Source organism: Lygodium microphyllum, chromosome 16 (genome assembly GCF_053477565.2).
Source record: "Lygodium microphyllum isolate KBCC chromosome 16, Lygodium_microphyllum_v1.1.10, whole genome shotgun sequence".
NCBI classification, from domain to species: domain Eukaryota; kingdom Viridiplantae; phylum Streptophyta; class Polypodiopsida; order Schizaeales; family Lygodiaceae; genus Lygodium; species Lygodium microphyllum.
In genome coordinates, this window is record NC_141150.1 from 21,451,078 (window position 1) to 21,476,777 (window position 25,700).

A 25,700-nucleotide genomic window follows, 5' to 3' on the forward strand; every position below is an offset into this window, starting at 1 on the left:
GCACCACTCGCATGATCCTAGCTAGGGTGCCAGTAAGAGTAGACTGGATGGAGTCCTTAAGACTGTGGATAGGCGGACGATCTCCAACCATTCTGCAAGCCAAGGATGATGCTTCTAGGGCTGACACTCTCTCCTTGAGTGCCAACTCTGTGTTCGAAGCAAAGCGGATCGGTGGAAATGCATCGGTCGAGTGTATGTAGGGGGCTACACTAGAACCCCTTGGGGATGGTGGAGGACCGGATGCAATCTTGGGTTATACGCTAGCTCCATGTGTCGGTGGTGCTGGTGTTTCGTGGTCTGTTGGCGTAGGGTATAGCCACTGGTCTGCCTGTTGAGGTTGTGCGGAGGGAGGGGAGATGGAGGTTTCTGGTGCAAGGAATCTTACGAAGGTTGCAAGGGTGGATGAGGAGGTTGAGGAAGTGTCCATGGCTGCGAAGTGAGGAGAGAGTGTGGACAAAGCAGGTTGAGGCATGGTAGGCATGGCGATTGGTGTGAGCCAAGGAGGCAGCTATGATGGGATAGAGGAGGCGGCTGTGATAGGAGTCGGCAGTAAGGTGAGGTGGTAGTAGGAATAGGGAGTTGCATGTGCATTCTTAAAAGATCACCAACCATGCTTTTAGTATGTAATGTCAGCAATGAGTTGTAGCTAAGGACTGCCCAAACCTCTAATGCCACAGATAACATATTTAGAGGCTTGCACAAAATGTATCACAGTGGCAATAAGTACTTTGTTATATTTATTGAGGATCATCCTAGAAAGCTAAGGGTGTATATTTTGAAAAAAATAAGTGAAGTGTTTGCATTTCAAAACTTTTAAGACTACTGTTGAAATAGAAACACGTAAGAAAACTAACCGTTTGAGGTCAAATAAAGAGGCAAAATATCTCTGTAACGAGTTTAGTGACTTTTTGAGGTTTCATAACCATAGCAACTAGAAACGTTTGAAATGTTAAATGTGTTTCGTAAATTTCTTTAAAGAGGGGGTAAAATAAGAAAGAAGGATTTGTTTATATAGGGATTTTTTATAGTTTTAACTAGGGAAAGAGGATTTAAATCTCTATGAAACTCTCTTTTAAACAAAAAAAGACCAATCAAGCCTGAGTGATAATACATGAGAGTCAATTGAGAATAATACGTCACACATCTATGATTCATTATTGACTTCTGTCAAAGTTAGATTCTTTGGACTAGCAATACTATGGTTCAGACGACAAACATTATGATCCATACAATATCACACAAATAAAATTGAAATAAACATGTAAATAGCCCATGCACAATATGGACTAAGTCAAGTTGCAACATCATGATTAGCATTCCAAAACAGACTAACAAAATGTCAAAATCCAAAATGAATTATAATATATCATAAATAACTCATTAATGAGACTAAAGTCGTATAATAATCAACTCTCTAGACAAGAGTAGATACTAGATTGATGGAGTCCAATAACTAAACATAATCCCAAAAAAGTTAAGTCTCTAATCTAAAATCTTGAGCCCTCAAGAGTCATTACTCATCATCATCATGATATTCAACATTGCCCTAGGTCCCTCCCCACCATAACCACACCCACAACAAACCCCCCCTCCTCCCCCCCAAAAAAATGAAAAAAAAAACCCTCACATTTTCTACTATAAAAAACATTTCTTACTTAAAGAAACGTTTAGTTAAGTTTTAAGCTCAAAGAAACACGTTTCTTTGTTGCTATGTTAATAGCATAAAAAGACAGCTTACTTACAAACATATCCTACAACAAAATGTGGTTGCAAAAAGGGAAAAAAAGCATATTGCAAAAATTGCAAGTCTTAATGGCTGAAGAAAATATGCCGAAGTATTTTTTATCTGAGGTTGTTCCTAATGCCACATATATTATGAATAGAACTTTCACAACTGAAGCTCGTGATATGACCCCTAAAGAATGCTTTACAGGCACAAAGCCCAATGTATCACCTTTGAAAGTATTTGTTGAGTTGAGCAATTGATATGCATCTAATGGTGATACATTGGATGATGATGATGATGATCGTAGTAGCCATGTGCAAACAAACTAACAAGAATCACGCACTATTAGTGGACCAAAGACATTATTTGATAGCAAATCTATAGTCAGTCCTTGGTCTATAAGACGAAGGAGCAACCCCACACCTTAAGTGCATCTAGTAGTATTACAATTAATGTAAAAAGGCCAATTGCTGATGAGAAAAGAAAGATGAAAGTCTCAGATGGTAATGATGCATACACTAGTTATTCGTTTCTTAATAAAGATGCTAGTGGATCAAAGATTTTAGATTGTAAGCTTAATATTCCTTCTGTCAAGACACCCGGTATACAGAAAGCACATGGCAATGTAAAGGCTATGTTCAACAATCGATTGATACATAGATCTAGTAAGGTTAGATACTCTATTAAAAGATTTGGTTTTGAGGGTTATGTAACTCACCATTACTTACATGGGAAAGGAAGTTGAGGATATATAGCCCAATTGTTTTGAGAAAGTTATTAATCGTGCACATTGAAATGTACCACTAGATGAGAAGGTGGTGATATTAGAGAGCAACAAATCTTAGGATTTAGTGTCATTGCCTAAGAGCAAGAAAGCTATTGGTTGTAAATGGGTCTACAAGATTAAGCACAATACAGATTGTTCAATTAGCAAGTATAAGGGAAGGTTGGCTGCTAAAGGCTATGCTCAAATATATACCATAGACTATGAACATGCATTTAGTCTAGTTGTTAGGATGGCAACTTTACATATGTAATTGCTTTGATAATAATCAAAGCTTGGACTTTACAACAAGTGGATATAAAGGCTGTCTTCTTATATGGTGATTTACAAGAAGAGGTGTATATGGAGTAGCCAACAAGTTATGAGGAATTGGAGTATCCTATATATGTATGCAGGTTAAAGAAAGCACTATATGGACTAAAGCAAGCACCTAGAGTGTAGTTTGACAAGATCGGAGAATATCTTGTTAAATTGGTTTCTATGTTCACTTTATGTGAGGAAGGAGGATGCACGTTTGGTCATTATCATCTATATGGATGTTCTAATAATTACAAGTGATACAATGGGATTACTAATGTCAAGGGATTTTTGAAGTAGAAATTTGAGATAGAGGATCTTGGTGAGTTGAGATACTTTCTTGGCATTGAGGTGATAAGTATGTTGATGGTATTTGGCTGTCCCAAAGAGAATTAGCTCAAACATGTTATCCAAGTATGGTATGATAGTATGTAAGCCTCTTTCAATGCCATTGGAGAAAAATGTAAAGTTGAGTACTAATGTTGGAGATGAGATAAAAGACCCTACTATGTTTGGGCGGATAGTAGAGAATTTGATTTACATGACTATCACAAGGCTAGAATTGATTTATGCCATTGTGCTTGTGAGTCAATTTATGCAGGTACCTAGAAAGCCTCATTGAGATACAATCAGATGCATGTTGAGATATGTATAGTATACCTTGCATTATGGACTTTTTGTGAGGTAGATAAGTATATATAGGTACCCAAATACATAGATGCTGATTGGACTCGTAGTATATTTGATAGAAGATCTGCCAACCAATTCATGTTTTCACTTGGTAGTGTAGCAGTCACTTGGAGTAGCAAAAAACAACCTACAATTGCATTATCCAGCATAGAGACTTGCGTACAAGGATTCAATTGTGGCGGCACGTAAGATGGTATGGTTGCAAAAGTTGGCGGCAATACTTCGTTTTGAGAGAGTAGGGGGACCCCATTCTAGTGTTAGGATTCCAGAGCACTTGTTTTATGAGGATGATCTTAGAGACACAGTCACACAGTGTTGGAGATCTAGACCCTTCTCAACTGGACGAGCAGCTAGTGACTTGGATGAGAGCCTACAGGAGATTAGTTCCCTCTTCAGAGAGGAGGTCACAAGGAGGATACAGAGTCTTCTAGAGAAGGAAAGAGCTGCTAGGGCATCATTGGTTGCCTTACAGAGGGAGGAGGAGAGACGGCCATGATGCACATGGATAGTTGAGAGGATGCATACCGCCAGGGTAGAGATTGACTTCATGAAGGAAACTAGATCGGAGTATATTTTTCACGCAAGAGCATCTTTTTGAACTCGGTCTGGGGATAGGGTTAAGAGGGATTTTTTCCGCACCACATGGCCTAAATACTCTAGACAAGGTGTTCGGAGACTTGGGAGAGCTGATGGATCCATTGCACAGGGTCCCCTTGAGGCGAGACAGGTGGCCACACAGTACTATACATCCCTACTAGGATTCACTACTAGACCCCCTAGATATAAGAGAGATAGAGAAGCAGTTTGGTAGAGCACGCAGGTGCAGGGAATACACACGTAGTGCTCGCCACGCCAGCCTTCCGCCAGTACTGCCCCTGCCTGCGTCGCCCAGCCCCAGTCTGCGTGTGTATTCCCTGCACCTGTTGTGCACCGCCCCTGTGGCCCTGTCCCTGTGCCCTGCACTGTGCCGTCAGGTACTAGCTGCGCCGCCCGTCAGTACTTTGTGCAGCTCTGTCAGTTGCGACGCCCTGCAGCCTAATCCTCTGCGCCACCACACCCTGTGGTCTGCACTAGCTGCCATCAGCTCGACTGGTTTCTGAGGTATTTTTTAAGAAAAATTACTTTTCTATTCCAGATTCTTCTTTGGAAAAAGGAGCTTTTTCCCGGGCAGACACAGAATTCGGAGTACGTGTTTGGGACACGATTGATTCAAATTTCTTGGCAAATAAGTAAAAATTTTGGGGCTTTTGAGGTTTTTGAAGACTTTGGCACATGTACTGCAGTGTTAGTCAGAGGTAGACTGTTTTGGACAATTTTGGGTTTTTTGCTCATACAGTGTTGCTGAACATTGAATGCACCTTGAATTGTGTGCATTACAAACAGTTTTGACAGAGTCTACCTTAGTGTACTAATTGCAGCAAGCTATTTGCTGTAATTTCTGGAAATTTTGGAGATTTCCAGGTTATTCTAGCTTGGACATTGCTCTTTTTCCTTCTCTTGATATTGTTTACAATGGCAAATCAGGGAGGAGATGTAAAGCTTTTGTTGGGCACTTTCGTACCTTTGGGTGTGTGGCATATGCACACATTCCCGAGGTACTTAGAAAAAAGTTGGTTAACAAGGCTGTCAAATGCATTTTTGTGGGATATAGTAGTGAGAGCAAAGGCTACAGACTCTATGATCCTGTCTCTAAAAAGGTGTTTGCCAGTAGGGATGCACTATTTGATGAAAAATTAGAATTGTCCCTTACTGGTTTTGATACATATCAAGCTGCCCATGATGTATTTGAAGGGCTACTACCCATTTCATTTGGTGATTTAGTTGGAGTTTCAGCAAGTGAACTTAATGTTCAACTAGATGCTCCATTGGAAAATGCAGGAAATCAGCCATTGGCTGATCTGAATAGTCAGTAAAGTGCTGAAACTGAAATTCAGCAAGAGCTTATGCACAGTCAGGAGGCAAGACAAATGCCTAGATGGTATTTACAGACTATGAAAGATAGTCATCTGGATGCACCCACTAGAAGGCAAGCTCGTATGCATGATACTGCACATACCATGGAGTTTGTTATGGCATCAAGTACAGTTGATGATGAGGAGCCTGAATGTTTCGAGGATGCACAACAAAGTGTGTATTGGATGGCAGCAATGCAAGCTGAATTGGATTCTATCATTAAGAATCAAACATGGGATTTAGTGTCTTTGCCCTTTGGGAAGAAAGCCATTGGGACAAAATGGATCTACAAGCTGAAACAAAATGCAGATGGATCCATTGACCAATATAAGGCAAGGCTTGTAGCTAAAGGCTATGCACAAAAGAAAGGCATTGACTATAAGGACACATTTGCTCCTACCTCCCCAATGACTACCATTAGGTCTATGCTTGCTTTGGCTACCCATTATGGATGGACTGTGCATTAGTTAGATATTAAAACTGCATTTTTACATGGGAAACTTCATGAGGAAGTATATGTACAGCAGCCCATTGGTTTTGCAGTTGAGGGATCCAAGCACTTGGTTTGCAAGCTGAAAAAGGCTTTATATGGCTTAAAACAAGCTCCTAGAGCTTGGTATGCAAAAATTGATACCTTTTTACTCAGCCAAGGGTTTATAAATAGCTCACAAAGGAGTAGGCTCTGTTGCAGATATATCCAGATTAGCTAGCAAGCGTCTAATCCATACGCATTCAATTGTGGTAGTGAAAGCTGCCTTGTATTCAACTTCACATCATGATGTGGCAACGGTGGATTATTTCTTGCTAAGCCAAGATATGCAAGATGAGCCAAGAAAGAAACAATTGCCACTAGTGGAGTGACGTGAATCATAATCACCAGGCCAATCAGAATCACTGTAAGCATGTAACTGCAGTGGTCCCCTCTTCGCATAAAGCAATCCAAGAGATCTAGTACCCTGCAAGTAACGAAAGACACGCTTAAGAGCTTGCCAATGTGACATGTGTGGTTGATGCATATATCTGCTCAGGGCTGAAACTGCAAACTGTATGTTTGGCCTAGTGTTGCATAGGTAAATAAGACATTCAACTGCTGGAGCATATGTGTGTATATGTGCCATTGCAGTGGCATAGAACCTAGTGTTTCATGCACTCACGAAACACATTGAGATACATTATCACTTTGTCAGAGAGAGGCTACATGTAGGTGACATCAGCCTTGTCTATTGTCCTACCACCAGTAATGTGGCGGATATCTTTACCACCACTTCAGTAATATCACCAAAAATACATCTACAACAATCCGAGATCTGCAAATGATCACTAAGAATGTTGCAACATGAATATTCAGCAATACATCAACTCAATGGGAGTTGCCCAACATGTGTACTGCATACATATGTGACCAAGTCAGCTTCTGATACACAAAAAACAGCAAAATTCTCTGCAATCTCTCCAAAATCTCACAAGTGGGAGATAAGTCTCATTGCTTACAGCACCAAGATTGCTTTAGCAATGTTCCCAAAGTGCGTTTGTCAAATCAATTTTGTCAAGATCCACAAATTTTGGCAAAAGCCCCGAAATTTCACTAACCGATCTGCCCCGATTGCATTAATACATGTTCGTGAAAGCATAAAACAGGAAAAATTAGTAAAATTTCACAAAATTTTGCAAATTTCTGAGGTCCAAATGTACACCAATGGCAATAAATTAGGCTTAGTTGAGCAAAATTTCACTAATACTTGAAAAACCCCAAAAATTTTAGAGTCAATGTATATAATTTTTTGCAATTTCTTGGTCAAATGTCATTGTTATGCATGAAGAGCATCAAATCAGGGAAAAGCCCCAAATTTTTGGGTCAGATTTGCACAAATCTGGAAACTGTACTTCCACGCGTGAACCCCCTGTCAAGGAAAAAGAAAAGATGTGAAATTAAGGAAGTTTTGATTTCCTTTCAAAAAGAAATAATTGACGGGACAGGGGGGGGACCCGTTGACTTGCCAGCACCGTGTGACTGATGTGACTGACGTCTATGCTGTTTCAGTCGTCCGCCGATCAACCGCCCACTTTCCACTTGACGCCCTGCATGCCTGGTCGCTTTTGTCACATCGCTTGGTCGCCTAGCTCCTCGCTTGACCTGCATGGCACACGTTGTGCTGTTCACCACTGAACACCCGTGACCCAATTGGTCCACATTGTTGCGCCTGCCTGTCGCCTGACACGCTTAGCGCCTGTTGCCCGACGGTCACACACTCGGCACTTGCCAGTCGCCCCGACTGGTGCTCGATTGACCTTCTTTTGCTTGGAGCTGTTCGCGAGCTGCCTTTGATCTCGGAAAGTGTGCACTCTGCGCTCTAATACCAGTTTGAAGGGAAGAGTGTGCAATGAGAGTGCGAGATAGAAGCAAGAGCAGCAATGTTGAGAGTAAAAGAGAGAGTGTGAGCACATAAATAAGTGTACGAGATTGTAATGGTACACAAAGAATAAAAGAATGTATTTATATGTTAGGGTACAGTAAGGGTGTGTTCACACCTGTATATCTTTATACACGGAGATGAAGGGACTTTACATCCAACACATAGGACATAGGATCAACATGGACCACATCCCTTGCTTCTAGTATGACATTGTCCATCACTCTATACGCCTCTCTCACATCGAGAGAAACATGGTCATATGATAAGATTTACAAGGACCACTTCATGAGGACCAAGGTAGGTGGTTTCATTGATGAGTGACCTAGATAACTAGATGTATACATGGCACAGGAGATGCAACTAGCCATTGGTCAGCTTAGGGTTTCCTCTCATCGGCTTAAGATCAAGACAGGGAGAGCAGCCCACATTCCTAGAGGCTAGAGGATTTGCAAATTGTGTTGGGAGAAGGTGGAGAGTGAGGAGCACCACATTTGCAGATGCAAGACATATAGTGCAGTTCAAGTTGATAGGCTACACTATTTAGAGGTGATACCTTCTTGAGATTAGTCATGGAGTACCCAGACTAGACGATGCTTGGGCCAGTTGAAACCAACCTTCCTCCTTGGATAGAGTGGTAAATAACCCGATTTAACACTAATTATGAATTGAAAATTCAGATGTTACCACTTAATCTTGGGCAATGGACAACTTGTTGGCCCCAAGACTGGCGACCCTTCTGGTATTTCTTTAACCGGCACCCGATTTAACACTAATTATGAATTGAAAATTCAGATGTTACCACTTAATCTTGGGCAATGGACAACTTGTTGGCCCCAAGATTGGCGACCCTTCTGGTATTTCTTTAACCGGCCTGCTAGTCAAAATTGACTAGCAGGCCTCCACTTCTTGCTCCTAGACTTGGCCAACATGTGCCTGCTGTTAGATGGTATATGGACTTAATTATGTGCCTGCTGTCTGATGGTATATGGACTTAATTCTTCTTTAGTATGTCAAATGTTAATTATTCCTTGGGGAGAGCGAGCTTGACAAATGTGTAGCTATGGATATGTCACTCTTTTCTGGAAGTTGTGAAGTTGTACTTAGAATGACTTTGCACATAGATAAACAACTTGGCTTGACTTCAGCACTCCTTTTGTTTGGGTCCAAATGAAAAAGAATTTGATAAATTAGTGTGTGCATTTATTGCAATGTATCTACATATCATAGGGTGAGAAAAAGTTCTAAATTTTGGTTGCTTTTGCGGTAAACTTGCTTTCAGCAGCTGCTTTGGCAATGGTTTTTTGGCACATTTGTTAAGTTTATAATGTGAAAATATTTCAGTCTAAAAAATGACTATTGGCATGGCATGTTGTCTACAAAAAGTTGTTAAGTACAAGAAGGCTATTGACACACGTCTCATGGAACTTTTTGGCACGATTTCACTTTGGAGCCTTACAAACCTCTGTTGTGTGTCTATAAAGGCTGATCTTGGGTCGATAAGCTCAGAGATAAAGAGTCTTCAGGAGCAGTCCATGAGCATGGGTTTGAAACTAAAAAACCGAAAGGTAGATCTCTGGTAGCATGGGTCCTTGTCCTAGGGGCCCATTCTCAGATGATATTGTTCAAGTATCAGTAAGTAGTTTGTGTTTTCTTAATTTATTTTGCTTTGTTGGTGGGTCATTGATTCTACTGAAGTAAAACATTTTAATGTCTCAGGTTGCTGAATTGAAACTTTCTAGATTTCTTGAGGAGATTGTGGTACCTCCCAATATGATAGATACAATTGTTGATGGTGAGGTACAGCTTGTAATGCTTTGTCTTGTGAGAAAGGTGTAGCTATTTCTGTAACCCAAAATTACTTTATCTACAAAATTTAGATTTGAGGTCTGTCTGGTAATGCTACTTTGAATGCTCTTCAGCTTGTGCTAATCTCTGTAACTTAAGCGAATGCTTTTCATGTGCTGCGGGACTCTAATAAGCTGTTGTCTTAGTTAAGTTCTTCTGAAGTTGACATAATCATGTATTGGGAGGATCCAATATTCCATGGGGTCTAACTGTATATCTTGGAATCACCCAGAGTGTTAGATTAGGTGTCCTTTTTTTTTTGACTTGCTATATTTTTCAGGTGAATGAAGAATATGTAAGAAATCTACAACTCCTCAGTAGAAAGCTGCACTTTCTAGCTGGAGACCCTGTAGCCAAAGTATCTGCAGCTTACAATGATGTAGAATCTGAAGTAGAGAAACTTCGCCTGAAGGCAATTTACAAGGTTGATAGGTTAAGAGGGGTCACCCTGATGCAGAAATACATCAACATTTCAAAATTCATGGATACCCTAATTGTCTCTAACTGTATGATTCTTTGATGATGTTTATTTCCCTATTTTATGTCTACAGGGGCGAGAGTTTATGATGCAAAAGATGAATGCATTGAAGAAACCAAAAACAAACATACAGATATTGCAACAGAATGTCCTGCTGAAATACAAGTGAGTACATACACTTGAGAACGACTTTGATCTGTGTTGTTTTACTGTCTAGCAATCTTTACTTCTAGTATGTCACTTGATACAGTGCGAGCCTAAAGCATCAAGACACTAAAAATGCAAGAAAACTAATCAGAATTTTTTTTGAAGAGGTTCAAAGTCTTTGAGCATTCCATTCAGCAAATGACAGTTGTTTCCTCTGTTTCAAATAGGTATGTTATTACCTTTTTACGTGAACATGGAAAAGAAGTTTATCCTGAAGTTCGTGCAGCATATGTGGATACATTGAACAGGGTGATTATGATATTGAGTTGTAAAATTCAGACTGTTGTTAGAATTTTCTTGGAGGTGTCATTAATAGAATTCTTTTATTTGAAAAACAAAGGATGCCTGTGCGTTTTAAAATGGCTCTTGCCTCCAGGTTCTTAGTGCCCATTTCCGTACTTACATACAAGCACTAGAAAAAGTTCAACTAGACATAGCAACAAGGAATGACCTGATTGGTGTGGAGGACACGAGAGGCATTGGACTATTTTCAAGGTCGAGAGAGCCTTTGAGAAACCGTTCAGCTGTTTTTGCACTGGGAGATCGAGCAAAGGTGTTGCAAGTGAGTACAGTGCTAGTTAATAAAGACATAGGTACTTTCAACCTTCTTGAAATTCGAAATGGGGCACACTGGATGTGTTTTCCCCTCACTATAGATTTATTTAGAAGTGTGCTTTGGGTTTGTTTTCATAGCAAGTGATTTTCCTTTATCTCACAAGTTTTGTCCTTGTATATCATGCTTTTATAAAAGAATCAACCTTGGCTTTTCTATTTTGGTATGTACTGAATAGGTGCCAGATATATCAGAAAGTTCTAAGGGTTTTATAGCAGGCACTACTCAGGGATGATAGAAACTAGCTATATCCCCTCCTTTGTATCTTTTGGGATTGATGAGGACCTCATAAGGTATTAGATGCCCTTACCATGTGGCTGACACCTCCTCTCTTACAAAAGAGATCCTTCTGTTTGTTAAGTTGTTCAAAGAGTATGACTTGTTATTTCAGTAACATATGGTCTTCAATCTAGTGAAGAAGCTTTGAAATAATTGGCTATCTATTACTGCATAGAGGTCTTACATGGTACGGGTAAATTTAGACATTCTTGTTAGGCCACAAGCAGATGATGGTTGGTGTAAAGCCAGTCTTGGAAAATTCTCTTAATGATGCTAAGGACTAATGTTATGAAACATGCTGGCTTGTCTGATACACCAAAGGTTTCCTGTGCATCCTCAGGAGATTGATCAGCCAGCATTGATACCGCACATTGTAGAGGCTAGTGGAACAAAGTATCCTTACGAGGTTTTATTCCGGAGTCTTCATAAGCTGCTCATTGACACAGCTACCTCTGAGTAATTTGCAACTAAACCTGATTATATATCTGGTCATGATGCATCTCCTTTTTCTGTCAATGGGACTTCTACTTGTATCTAGCTAAGAATTTGACCTCCTGTTCTGGTTTCTTTTGCAGATATCTATTCTGCCATAATTTTTTTGGTGAGGATGCAATATTCTATGAAATTTTTGCAGGTATGTAGATATTGAAGTCGTACAGTTTATAGTTTAGAGGATTGCATAAAAGATTGGTTTTGGTTATCGCCTTACCAGTCCTTAGCAGGGGCAAAATGCACAGGTTCACATCGCCAATATTTTTTATCAATACAGAAAACCCTTGTGTTGTGTCAATTGTGCACATTGGTGTGTGGAACTTAATCGCATGTACAGACTTTACTGACTTATATTATCTGTCAGTCTACAATCAGTGTGTTTGGTGGTTTGTGGAATGTGCAGGACCATTTGCTGTTCTTGACGAGCACTTGAATTCAGTCCTCTCTGATAATTATGATGCAATCGGCCTAATGCTTATGATCAGACTTACACATCAACATCAGGTATCAGAAGAAGAAAAGCGACCACCTCAGCTATATGCATGTAGACTTGGTTAAAGTTTGAAACTCAGTAACAGCATGGTGGTCTTTTTGAGAAAGTCTTGAAGGTATACGTGCACATGTATTTTTTTTCTCGAGAGGAGGAAATTGGAAGGATACACACCTCAAAAATAAACATCCTGAGGTAAAATACAGATACAGAATGCCCTGCAAAGCCCTCCCATAAACTGAAAGAAGTCTGCTACAAGGCCTGTGTGAACAGCCACTTGGACAGTCTGTAATGGCAGACAATGTTTCTGAATTCAGCTAGAAGGTGCCCATATCCCAAATGCTAAGAAAAGCATCTCTCCTCCTCGTTTGCTAAGAGTCACCTTATAACTCCCCCATCTCTTGCAGAGAATGTGGACAAAGTCTATCCAAATCCTGGAGACCTTCCTTGCAGAAGGCATGTATTGTAGACCTATAGCAAGACTGCATCTTGCAATCCAAATGTACCAAACAGTACAGCTAGAAATCAGTTCCCATTTGTGGTGATGACCCTCGGCTAACTGTGAGAAACCTGGTGTGGGAATCTTGCTCAAAAGGTGGCCAGAAATGAGAAAGGACAGGCTCTGAAAGTCCTCATATGCAAATGCAGGACGTCTATCAATGACCCAAGCCGTTACACCTCAAGTCACTGTCATACTCTGTGCTGTAAGATAGAAGACTATCCTAAGGGCTCTCCTTCACATCTCCTGTGCCATGTGGCAGTCCCACAAACATGTATTGGCTGCCCATCCTCCTGAAACACCACTCTTTAGATCTTAACTGTTTTAATGAGCTCCTTATGCATTTTATTCTTGTTGAAAATGACATCGTGGTTGTGTACTACCTTCTTTGATTCAAGATGCCACAAGCAATAGCCCATTTCATATGACTCTCCATAGCCAATAAGAATGTATAACTTGGACTTAGTATCAAGCTTACTCCTCTTGTCCCTAGGCACAGCAAAGTGCTTCCTGCCAAGATCCTATGTCCTACTAACTATAGGAAGAGAAAAATCTTCTTGGGTTCAGAACTGCCATCCAAGCTTCTCCACAAGTCAAAAGGTTGAAGAGAGGCTGTGTCTAACTCAATGCTGGGTAGCAGTTGGCACTGCTCTGATCTTACATAGCTGTATTCTCTTCCTCAAAATGGTTTTGTTTCCACAAAAAGAAACAAAAATAAATCTCTCCAAACCAGTTCCCCTGGGTTTCATTGAAGTCTTTGCCCAAGGTTGTGGCTTGATTTCAACCTCACATGATGGTTGAAGAGAATAGGCCGCCTCATCTTCTCTTCAATGGTGATTGGGGCTAATTGATGATCGCCTAAGGATATAGATCTCTTGGCTCATATAATGGCAGCTGGAAATCACATCTCAAAGCCTCTCCAAAGGCCCCCCTAATATGCTTAAAAATCTAGTGAATGCTAGATTGCCAAGATTCTCCAAGAGCAGATGTTGTGGCGTCTAATCTTCAAAGACCTCTTCTTTCATGGCAACTTGCCTTGAAGATGATCACTGACAATGAGCTTTACCAATAAAACTCTACTTTGGCAATCGAGGTCTATGACCCCCAATCCACCCCTTTGAATTTGGGCTGAATGAAAACATCCCTGGAAACCTTCACCCTGTTTGATCTGGTTCTCCTTTCCTTTCCTTTTTCTTTTCTATCTATGGACCAACACTACACATGGCTCAATCCTAGTATAGTCCCATCGTATAGTTATTTTTAGTATTGTTTCATAGGCCACCCACTTATTTGTAATGTTATCTTTACCCTACGGATGAGATGACATTAGACATGGATGTACTCTGGATTTTGTCTCATAGGCCACATTGGGACTTTTTCCATTCATATCTCCCCCCACCCCCACCAAGTGGGTCTAGTAATGGAGCCTAGTAGTGGAACCTTTCTACTGTTCCTTACTGTTACTAGCAATAGACTTTTTCCATTCATCTATAAAATGACTAGGTTTTGTGGAAACAATTGCAGCTCTTTTTTCCTTTCTTTTCCTTCTATCTCCTCATGATTAGAGTTAGAAGCATCCGAATGGGCTTATGTGTTTGGAATGCTTAGCATCAGGAGTAGCCCCGAACCTTCCTTTGTCCTTATGAGAAGTTGCAAATGCTTGATTTGAAGAAATCATAGAGTTTTTGTTGGCTCTAGATTTATCTTCTTGTAACAAAAATTCTATAAGCTCATCAATAAGATGCAGATCAGCATTATTCTTTGATAACAAGCACGAAGTAGTAGCAAAACTTTGATGTGCATGAGGCAAATCATGAAGTTCAATAGAAGCAAGAGTAGCATCTCATGTGATGTCATCAATGTGGATAAGCAGTTCTCTTAAATCCCTTATGTGAGTGAGATAGACATCTCATAGGTTCCCTGACTCGATCTACAGGAGGAAGGAGGTGACGAGACAGATACAGCAGATTTGGACTAGAGAGTGGGGCAAGAGGGGCCAGATCGCAGAGGAGGTTGCAGAGGCCCTAACTGAGTCGAGCAGGATTTGCCAAGAGGGAGCCATACAGGCTTGGCAGCAGAGCTGGGAGGAGGAGAGAGCGCTCTGGCGGGACCTTGCAGCCACGTAGAGATTATTACAGGTGGCACCAGGGGATCCCACTCTCCACGCACAGGAGGTGCGTGCGTGAGCAGCCATTCCTGGCCTAGAGGACAGGCGCTCTGAGTTCTCTTTCCGCATCTTAGCAGCTTTCTGGGTGCGGAAGGGGGACACGATGTGCAGGGAGTTTTTTCAGGTGCACGAGCCTTGCACCTCTAGAGATCAGATACATAGCCTCCGAGATCAATATGGGAGGATCCATTCTAGCCCAGATGAGGTGATAGAGATTGCTACCGATTACTATAGTCACCTCTTCCAGTAGGAGATAACCTCAGCTAGAGGACAACGATGTAGACAGCAGGTCTGGGATAATATCCCGTCCCTCATCACAGAGGAGATGGGATGCTCCCTCCTAGCCCCCTTCACAGAGAAGGAATTAGAGGAGGCTTTCCATACACAGGACGGGCAGAAATGCTCGGGAGAGGATGGCCTCTCTAAGGCTTTCTTCGCTACCTTCTGGGAAGTGGTAACCCCTAATGTTGGCCTTTCAGGAGATTTTCACTACATGACAGATGCCAGGGAGTCTATCGGCAGGCCTTATTAGTCTTCTCCCCAAAGGGGGAGACCAGTTGGAGCTTTCCCAGTGGAGACCGATCACCTTACTGTCAGTAGCCTATAAGGCACTGGCAAAGATGATTGGTAGGCGACTACGCCCCTTGCTTCCGGACATCATCCATGACACACAGACAGGCTTTGTCCAGGGTAGGAGCATCCTGGACAATGTATTCACCTTCTTTGAGGCGACAGAGTGGGCCCAGTACAGTGGGCAGAGACTGGCCGTACTACTCTTGGATTTTGAGAAGCCTATGACAGGGTGGACTGGGATTTCCTAGAGGGCACCATGGTAAGGTTGGGTTTCCCCCAGGCTTGGATTTCCGGGGTCTCCACACATTACAGATCGGCCACCAGCAGGGTTCTCATAAGAGGGAGGCAAGGGGAGGAGTTTCGGCTGGAGAGATCGGTCCGGACAGGGCTGCCCCCTGGCCCCGTACCTGTTCCTTCTCTTTGCAGAGGCGATGTCTCACTTCCTTAGGTCACGTGTGAGCGGTTTACGTGGCCTCCGACTTCCAGTAAGAGAGGAGACCGAGCTGTTAGACTCAGAGTATGCAGATGACACAACGCTCTACATAGAGGATGATGAATCGATGCTGGAGAGAGTGAGGTTGGCTCTTGAGGTGTTCTGCACTGCAGGGGGAGCAAAAATCAATTGGCGAAAGTTGGTTGGTTTCCTCACAGACGTGGACTCTAGCACGGAGTGGGGTGTCCACCTGGGATTTAGATGGGTGAGCAGAGGATAGACCGTCCGGTACCTAGGGTTCCAGGTGGGACTCAACATCACTCCCGCCCAGCAGTTTCTTCCAGTCCTCGATTCTATTCGGAGGAAGCTGACCTACTGGAGCACGGCTCGCCTCTCACTAGCCGGCCGAGCCTTGGTTGTTAACCAGATCCTCTTAGTGACGGCCTGGTACATCTCCTCGTGTTGGTGCTTCTCCTCCTCCTGCGTAATATAGCTTCGCCGCCTAGTGCGGAATTTCCTTTGGTTCGGGTCAGACTGCTCCAGGGATTCTAGGGCCAAGGTGGCGTGGGCGACCATTATACGACATCGGTCACAGGGAGGGCTTGGGATCATAGATCCAGTGTATCAGAGTATGGCCCTCCTTGGCAAGCTAGTTGTCCGCGGCCTCACACTGGGAGGACAGACCTAGAAGGTCCTATTGCAGGAGGGTCTTCAGGATTGTAGACGGAGGCTTGGTGGTGAGTGGAGGCCGTCCCTGAGATGGATCTTCACGATAGCCTAGATCACCCTCCCCACCCCCCCAACCCCCCCCTAGATCACCCTTCCTACGCAGCTTGCTCCATGTGTGGCAGGGCCTCTATAGGGCCCTTATCCAGAGCCCCCCAGATTGCCAGGAGGAGATAGACGGTCAGCCGGTGATTTGGAATCCCCAGGTCAGGGACCGGGAAGGGGCACAGATCGGTTGGTGCCCCCACATCTAGTGGGCTGGTTGGGAGGTTGGCCCGGCTCGTACAATCAAGACATGGCGGGAGGTGTATAGGATGGCGGACGAGGAGGTGCTGAAGCAAGCATTAGGCTGCCAGCGAGGAGTGGAGCTGAGGAGAAGGGAGATAGACGCAGCGATACCTTAGGAGTGGCTTGCTCCCCCGATCTGAGAGCCGATAGAGCCCGGGGAGGTATAGGCCGCCAGGTTTCCACTAGCAGGCATCCCCTTAGAGGTGGCAGGAAGAGTGGGTGGCGCTCCATCTGGGGCCTTTTGCACAGTGCAGGAGGGGCAGTGTCTAGCTCTTGATAGAGGGCAGCAGGTGTCCTTTCATGGAAGAGGATCCGGGTGGTTGGCCTTTAGGGGAAGATATGGCGGCTGGACCCTTTGGTCTTTTGGAAGGAGCTCAAGGAGTGGTGCCTCTGGATCTGGGAAGGAAGGCCACTTGATGAGCTGGAGTGGGATCCGAGAGAGTGGCTTTGGCCAGCCATTGTGGTCGCCAAGAAGCCACTGAGGGTCCTGGAGTATACCGCCAAGATTAGCAGACACGTACTGATGTAGGAGGACATGGATTGGGCGCCTTCACGTAGTAGGCACTGGGCGGAGAACAGTATCACGGAGCCATTCCGACGGACCTTCTGGCGCCGCCTATGGGATAGCTGGAGGCCGAGGAGGGTGTCGTAGTTTTTATGGCTGGTGGCACATGGAGGCTTGGCGGTGGGAAGTTGGCTTGCCCAGATGTAGAAGGAGGGAGTTTGTAAGTGCTGCACATAGCAATCGATGGAAATCCCAAAGCACTGCCTTTGGTCGTGTGAGGCGGCACAACTCGTGTGGAGAGGAGTATGCCGCATCCTGCGCCGCATAGCACCTAGCCTTGGATGTATCTCTTGGGGTGCTTTCTGTTGGTAGGCGGTCAGCCAGGGCCGTCACCTTCTGTACGAGGCCGAGATACAGGACACGATATTCATGATCGAGGTAGGGTTGTGCGCAGTGGTGGGTTTAGAGGCTCTACCCATCCGCTAGGTACTGGAGCCCACAGCAGACCGCTCTGAGGTATGGGAAATCATAGGGAGTCTTACTAGTTGGCATATCTTGAAGGCGCGGTGTCAGGTGGCTTTCGGTGGAGAGAGACCTTCAGTACAGGCGACCCTAGCGGAGCTCTGGACCTCCATCATCCACTCCCTTCGAGGCCGATGGGATCAGGTGCAGGGCGAGTCCAGGGCTTGTCAGGAGTTTTGTGGCCATTTCATGCGCACTTGGGGCGGCCAGGACCTGTTCTTTGTGATGCAGGCAGGCAGCCCCAGATTGCGCCCTCTCCCCCCCAGACCGCCTTGAGAGGCTTGTATATATGATGTATCTGTGACTTTCACCAGCTCCAGCTTGGTCACTTGTACACTCTTCACCAAACTTTTTGCATACATAAGCAACACCACCTTTAGTCCAGATTTCTTAAAAGAGACATGAGCTTATCCCATGCGTTGTTTGAAGTCTTGCATGAATGGATATGTTGTATAACTTGCCTTTCACATGAGAGAGCAATGAAAGCGTGTGCTTGCATATTTCTTGAATCCCAATGAACTTGCTCTGGCATGGGATGCACTTGCTGAGAAGTTCTATTTTGGCCTAACTTTGAAGATCTGGCCCCACACTGAGTAATTCCAGCTCCTTGACAGGAGGCAACAGAACCAAAAGCAGGATTGGGTGGTCTCAACTCTCTACTCAGTACCAGTTATATACATCCACAAGTTCTTTGCAACCACTGCACGTTCCATCACATATCCCTGTATGAGATAGTTGGTTTCATCTATCTTAACATGAGTGGGAGAGCATCCCAAACACATTGCCATTGTTTCTAGGCAGGTTACCACCCTAGTTGTCCATGTTGGATAATAGATGAACTGGTCTAATCTGTCCTATCCGGTACGACATGTCCAATCATGTATGATTGCATCTGATCCAAACTGTCCAACTATTTTGAAATGCCTGTTTGTGATCATTTAGGGTTACTTTTGGGGTAGTTGTAGGTGTTGTTTAGGCTTCCTCTCCCACAACACATATGCACATGCCCCCAATAATACATAGTGCTTCAAGACTTACATCTCCAAAATTTCTGGTGAAAAAGAGTCTTCATGTATAGCATAAATTCTGTCAAGTCGAGACTGCGTGGCCAACTATTGAGGTGAGTGAAAGGTATATCTTGAGGCCAATGGAGAAAGCCAAGACCAAAGATCCTGTTTCAAAACATCCATGGAAAAGGCATGCCATGCCTTGCTTTCTGGGTTATTTATCAGAGAGTGTTCCGAAGTGGTCTGGGGCCGGTCAACAGTCGTGTTAAAATCGCCCATAAGCATCCCCCCCCAAACAAGAAAAAACACCACCAACAATATATTCTCCCCCTCTTCCCCTCTCTAATTTCAAATTCAAATTTCAAGCTCTCTCTCCTTAAGCTCTCTACTCTGTACTCCTTCAAGCTTTCATTTGCCCTACCTCCCCCTACCTCTTCTTTCAAGGTTTCCATCCTCTCTATCCCAAGCTCTCCATATCTAAACTCCTAGTGTAAAGACTCTATACATTTGAAGGGTCTTGTGAAGTCCCAACATTAAGTATGGGCCATCTAAACTCCTAGTGTAAAGACTCTAAACATTTGAAGGGTATTGTGAAGTCCCAACATTAAGTATGGGCCTTAAAATTATATTACAGTTTTTTTGTATCGGATGTACGTCCAAGGTTTATTAGTCCAATTAGTACCGTACCACGGTACTAATTGAACGCCATTGGATGTGACAACCATGACTGCCCTACTTACCGCAAGTGCCACATAAAGAAAATCTCACAATTTATATTCAAATGATAGTCATGAACCAAGTACCACTAACAAAGTGTGCAGTGCTCAAGCCTATGATTGCTCAATATATTAATAGTGGCCAGTAAGAGTTGCTGCAATTGTAAACATTTACTGCAGGAGTCTATAACCTATGCAATCTATAAATTTATACAGACCTGCAAATGCTGCTATTCAGACAACGTTAATGAGTGTCCAATTTTTTTAAAAATTTACTAGAATTGTAGATCTCATCGCTGGATTTCTTTTGAGCTGTAGAATGTGTGATGTTGGCACCTATTGGCTAGAGCTCTGTGGTGGCCAAAACAGTGTCAGGCTGTCCCTAGGCAGCAACTCCAGTAAAACCTCAAGAAGAGTGTGCCTGAATACACCTCAAGATGATGATGAATGCCTTTTGATACCACTGTTAGACGAAGGAGGATTGAAGATCTCCCACAATCAACCATAGAATATGCAGGTGTGAACACAGAGAATGCTAGAAGTATACTCTATAGTGATAAGATGTGAGAGAGTCTCCTACTCAATCTTTGATGTCAGAATGGCATGAAGGGTACATTGGAAAGAAACTACCAAAGAAATCATTGCAAGATTAGGAAAGAGATCTGAGGACCGAAGCTGATCTCATAGAAAATCTTGCTGTAGGAGTAATGATGTGTAATAGTGGCTCTACAACAAATGCCTCCAACTATCCTATGCTAGAGTCTCAAGGAGCCTCATGCTTCTCCATGAGAAATAGGCACAATTCTTTTCATAGAGAACCTTGTCGTTACTTCATTGCTTTTGTGTTGATCCTCTAAGATCAACAAGCTCATCATAGATAAACTTCAAAAGGCACAATACTTGAATCTTGCATGGGTGTAGATGTCTCTAGGCACTTGTCCTTGTGAGAGTGTGCAACGGAAGAGAAACACAAATTTAGAGAGAAGCAAAGAGAGAGAGAGAAAGAGGAACCAGAAGATGAAGGAAAAATACTGCACTAATTCAAGAAGAATGCTGATACAATGATGATGGACTGATCAGTCCCTACACACAACCCAAAGCATCAATGAGGTCACCAAATTAGGCCGATGATGATGGCAGCACCGAGCACGGAAAGTTGGAGTGTGCACTTGCAAAGGGAAGATTGAAGATTGAAGAGTGCATGTGTCTGCCAAGTGAGGGGGCTGGATATAAATAGCCATAAATGCCCAAGTCTGGCCAACTTGCACCGGTAGGTGCCAAAAAATCTGGCCGACCAGCATTTAATGCTGGTCATTGAAGAAAAATGCCGGAAATTATTAGGGAAGGCCTTAGAAAAATCCTAGATGACAATGACCATGTCTGGCAGGTGTAGATAGATTGTGGAAAACAAAAACTGGCCTAGGAATGCACACAGGAAGCCGACACATAAAGAAAATGCACTGAAACTACCAAAGCTCCTATGTCTCCATCAGATCTGACAGGAGCTCATAACCAGGAGATGACAGACTGACATAACTAACATAGGTAGGCTAACACCCCCTCTCAAATCCTAGGAGTGTATAAAGACCTAACAACCTCATGTGATGAAGCATAGAAGCTTGGGGCAAAGGCCTCGTGAAGAGATCAACTGGGTTGTCCTCTGTGGGACAGTAGGCCACCGCTAACTCAAAATCCACGATCCTCTCTCGAACATAATGATATTGAACCTCGATATGCTTCGTATGAGCATGAAACACAGGGCTCTTTGCCAAAGCTAGAGCATTGTGGTTGCCAACACGCAGCTCTGTAGGTCCAGACTGAGAAAAGCTAATCTCTACCAATATGTGGTGAAGCGAAACTGCCTCCATAGTCATAGAATATAATGTATGATACTCTGCCTTTGTAGAAGAAAGAGCCACAATAGGTTGCTTGCTTCTTGCTGCTCCACAAGATAACTCCCCATCCAAGGGAGAAGGTATAACTTGTAGTGGACCGGCATGAATCCACATTACCTGCCCAGTCAGAATCACTCCAACCAAAGAGAGTGACCCCTTCTCAATACATGATCCCATAGAATCGAGTTCCTTGTAAATAACGAAGAATGCACAAGGCCACTCTCTAATGCTCTAAGTGGGAGTCTTCATGAAAGAAGACAACAATGCCACAACAAAAGAAACATCTTGCTAAGTGTGAATAAGCCAAATGAGGGAGCCAACAAGATACATATAATAGGTGGCATCTGTAAAGAGAGCTCTAGCTACCAAAAGCTTGGACTTTGGGTCCATGGGGTAAGAAATAGGCCGACAATCAGCCATAGCAAACTTTGAGAGAAGCTTGGAAATATACCCATAATATGAAATAAAGATGCCCTGTGCCATCAGATAGATCTCCAAGCCAAAGAAGAAATATAGGATCCCAAGATCCATCATGTCAAACATTGTCGTAAATCTTCGGAGTACAATGAACCTTCTGAGTAGAGCTCCCTGTAATGATAAGATCATCCACGTACAAGATGAGCAAAACACACCTGTCACCCTCAACCTTGAAGTATAGGTTGGGGTCATGAATTGATCGAAGGAAGCCACTTTGTAGAATCAAGCGATTAATTCTCTAGTACCAATCACGAAGAGTCTGCTTCAAGCCATAGAGGGCCTTTCATAAGCGTAGAGATGATCCTCCTTTCCCTGCACAAGAAAACCTAGAGGTGGTGAAATATAAATCTTCCCCTCAAGGACACTATTCAAGAAGGTAGACTTTACGTCCACTTGATAAACAACGAGTGGTGGTGGGCTGCAAGCATAGAAACATGAAACGGGGAACGAGAACGGGGAACGAGGACGAGGACGGTGATGGGCACGCCAAACCTAGGGAACGGGGACGTGGGAATGGGAACGGCATTAAAAAAATTAAAATTCATGAAAAAAAATTAATATTTCACTCATAATCCATGTGGACTCTAGAGTGTTAAAACCAAGGTATATAATCCACAAGGACAAATCATTTTAAGTTTTAACTTTAAGATATCATGCATCATTCTAAAACTACTCATTATAAATTGAATTGCAACTTACAAGGCTCAAGAGGTAAGCTATTCAATTATAAAATGCATAATACATGTCATAAATGATAAAACAATGAACAATGAACGAAACTTTAAAGTCTAAGTTGAAAGAACATGCCTATGGTCCTATTGCCAAAAAACTTAAAAGATTACAAATATGAAGTCTAATCTTTGAAAGAACATGCTCATTGCCTCAAAGAAGACTACAAATATAAAGTCTAATCTCTAGACTGAAGCAAAATGCGGCATGTCAAAATAGCCCAAAGGGCAATTGCAAGACTGTAAGTACAAATATAATATCGGCATGGCACAATAGCCCAAGTGTCACACTGTCATCAATGATCATAATATCATATACAATGTACATATGTCATGTATCATGAGACTCATGATAAGTAAACTAAATCAAAGATCATCATCATGATCTGAGGCTGCTCTAGCTACTCTTGAAGTGCCAGCCTCATCATCATGTGTACCATGAATTGCTGCATCTCCCTCAACATCAGCAGGTGTCTCCTCTTTTTGCTGTATCTCCCACATTGTGAATGATCGGGCTTTGTTGTCATACTGTTACATAACATTCTCAAATTAGCACTAACGAATACTAGATCGTTTGCCCTCTCCACACCAAGACGGTTTCTCTTCTTTGAAGCAATGTGAGCGTATGTACTCCACAATTGCTCCAAACAAGAGGAGCTAATTGACTAACTCAAAATACGGATGGCTAGTTACTGCAACTTAGGACCATCCAAACCATAGTAATCCCACCACAAAGTTGCCCCAATCTTACAACGATCCTCTTGTGCATCCCCATAACCAAAAGAACCCCGAAAGGTCCTATAACAAGAAAGCTGATCTCTGATCTTTCATCTAATGCCATGATCAGGCACTAGACGAGACAATATAAGTCTCCATGCATCCATAACCTTAGTGTCATTCTCTTGACCCTTGTCCTGGAACTCAAGATCCACAACAAATGCAACTACATGTATGGGTGAGCTATAGGAGTTCCACCTCGTCACAACCAAATGGCGTATCTTCTCATACGTCTCATCATTTGGTGCCAACTCCTGCAACTTTTCATTTAGCCTATCCATAGCCTCATATACCTTGCCAATGCAAGGTTGCATAGCATCCATAACCCTCAATAAATGCACAATAGGTGATACCATAGCATCTATCCACTTTACATCATTCCAAAAAGTGGAGTTATTTGCTTTCTCCAAGTATAAGATACCTGTAGGAGTATCTGCCAATGTTGATGAGGTGAACTCATCACTAAGAAATAACTGCCTCAAGGCACCACTGCATTTTCTTAATCTGCCTAGCATCAAGAAGTTAAAGGCAAATTTGGTATGAGAGTATTTTAAAAGTGTCTTCTTCGATTGCAAAGAGAAGTGATGGCGAAGAAACTAGTGATTCAAAACAAAGCTAACCATTTGAGCTCCTTGCTCTATGACAGGTGCAATCCATGACAGGTTACCAATATCCTTTAGTAGGTTGTTCAAGCAATGAGCCGTACAATATGAAATTGTAATATGCGGATAATATCCTTGGATAATAGCACTTGCTGCCCTATTTGCTGACTCTCCATTTGTAACAAATCCCACAACATACTCTGAGCCAATAAGCTCAATACTTGTAACCCACTCTACTGCAAGTACATCTGTTGACTTTCCTGTCCCCGATGCATCATGTGAAGATATGAAATAGATTTCCTCACGAGAATAAGCAACCATACCATGAATGGATGGCTTGCGTATATCACTCCAGCCATTAGCAATCAAGGAAACTCTATTTTTAGCCCACAGTCTCTTTCTAGTCATTGTTGCTTGCTTAACAAGGCGCTTTTCCTTGTCGAGCAAAGTGGTGTGTAAGGTCTCTGATGATGGAGGTATATAAGAAGGGCCGTTCTCACCAATCTTCTTGCACATCAATTTAAAATACTCTGACCTGGTTGCACGAAATTGAATGTGGTTATGATTAAAAAAAAATGTGCCACTGATGTATCCATCTCTTCCTTCTTCTTGGGATCCCAACTAGTATCAAGTGTGCTCTGTCTATGTGCGGAAACGTGCCACTGATGTAGGAGAAGCATGCGGAAACGCGCAGAGTCGCAGACGATCGGGCGGGAGCAGCAGCTGGTCGAAGGTAAGTGGGTGCCACGTGGAGTGTCCCGTTTCAAACAGGGAACGTAGCAAGGAACACTTGCTGCGTTCCTTGTTTGAAACAGGACAGGGAACGTTCCATCGATTTGCAACGCGTCCCATGACGGCTTCGTGCCAGGGACGGCGATTCCGCGTTCTGAGGAGCCGTTCCAACCATTTCGTGTTTCTATGGCTGTAAGAGCCAAAATAAGCCAAACAGTAGACATATGAGCTATAGGTGAAAAAGTCTTAAAATAGTCCAAACTTTCCCTCTGAGCAAAACCCTTGGCTACAAGCCTAGTTTTGCGCTTGTCCAAGGAACCATCTGCAAGATACTTGGTCTTATAGACCCACTTCACACCTATCACCTTCCGCTTTAGGGGATGTGGAACCAATTTCTAATTTTGATCACACACGATAGAATTGAGTTCCTCGTGCATGGCTTGATGCCAAATATCTTGTGCAAGAGCCTCCTCAACTGTAGTAGGCTCATTGGCATGAAGAATTTGTGGCATAAGAGCATAGTTCACACAAAGTGAACTAGTTTGTTAGGCTTGTAAGCGAGCTGATTTGGGTGGATGTGTGAATCCTACATGAGCTATTGGAACCAATGAGGAATCCGAATAGGCTCATCCTGCTGCAAGGGAGACTGAGTAGCCTTTGGTACCTACAATGCCCGTGCCTATGAGAGGGACTTCCCCTCATTAAGGGAAGGTAAATCCTCCTCATTTGAAGAAGGCTTCCCCTCTAATGGTTGATCGGCATTAGAAGACTCCGGAGGGGAGGCT

General features: G+C 43.1%; 1 protein-coding gene across 1 annotated transcript in view; it reads left to right on the top strand.

Annotated features, from left to right (window-relative positions):
• POK (Vps52 / Sac2 family) overlaps positions 1 to 25,700 on the top strand; it is a 156,475-nt gene that overhangs the window by 62,205 nt on the left and 68,570 nt on the right. Inside the window, exons 6-14 of the mRNA XM_087695563.1 lie at positions 9,346 to 9,429; positions 9,581 to 9,661; positions 9,990 to 10,133; positions 10,261 to 10,352; positions 10,562 to 10,643; positions 10,771 to 10,956; positions 11,627 to 11,742; positions 11,862 to 11,920; positions 12,182 to 12,282. Of these exons, the coding sequence (XP_087551689.1) occupies positions 9,346 to 9,429; positions 9,581 to 9,661; positions 9,990 to 10,133; positions 10,261 to 10,352; positions 10,562 to 10,643; positions 10,771 to 10,956; positions 11,627 to 11,742; positions 11,862 to 11,920; positions 12,182 to 12,282 (945 nt within the window). The remainder of the gene's footprint in view (positions 1 to 9,345; positions 9,430 to 9,580; positions 9,662 to 9,989; positions 10,134 to 10,260; positions 10,353 to 10,561; positions 10,644 to 10,770; positions 10,957 to 11,626; positions 11,743 to 11,861; positions 11,921 to 12,181; positions 12,283 to 25,700) is intronic.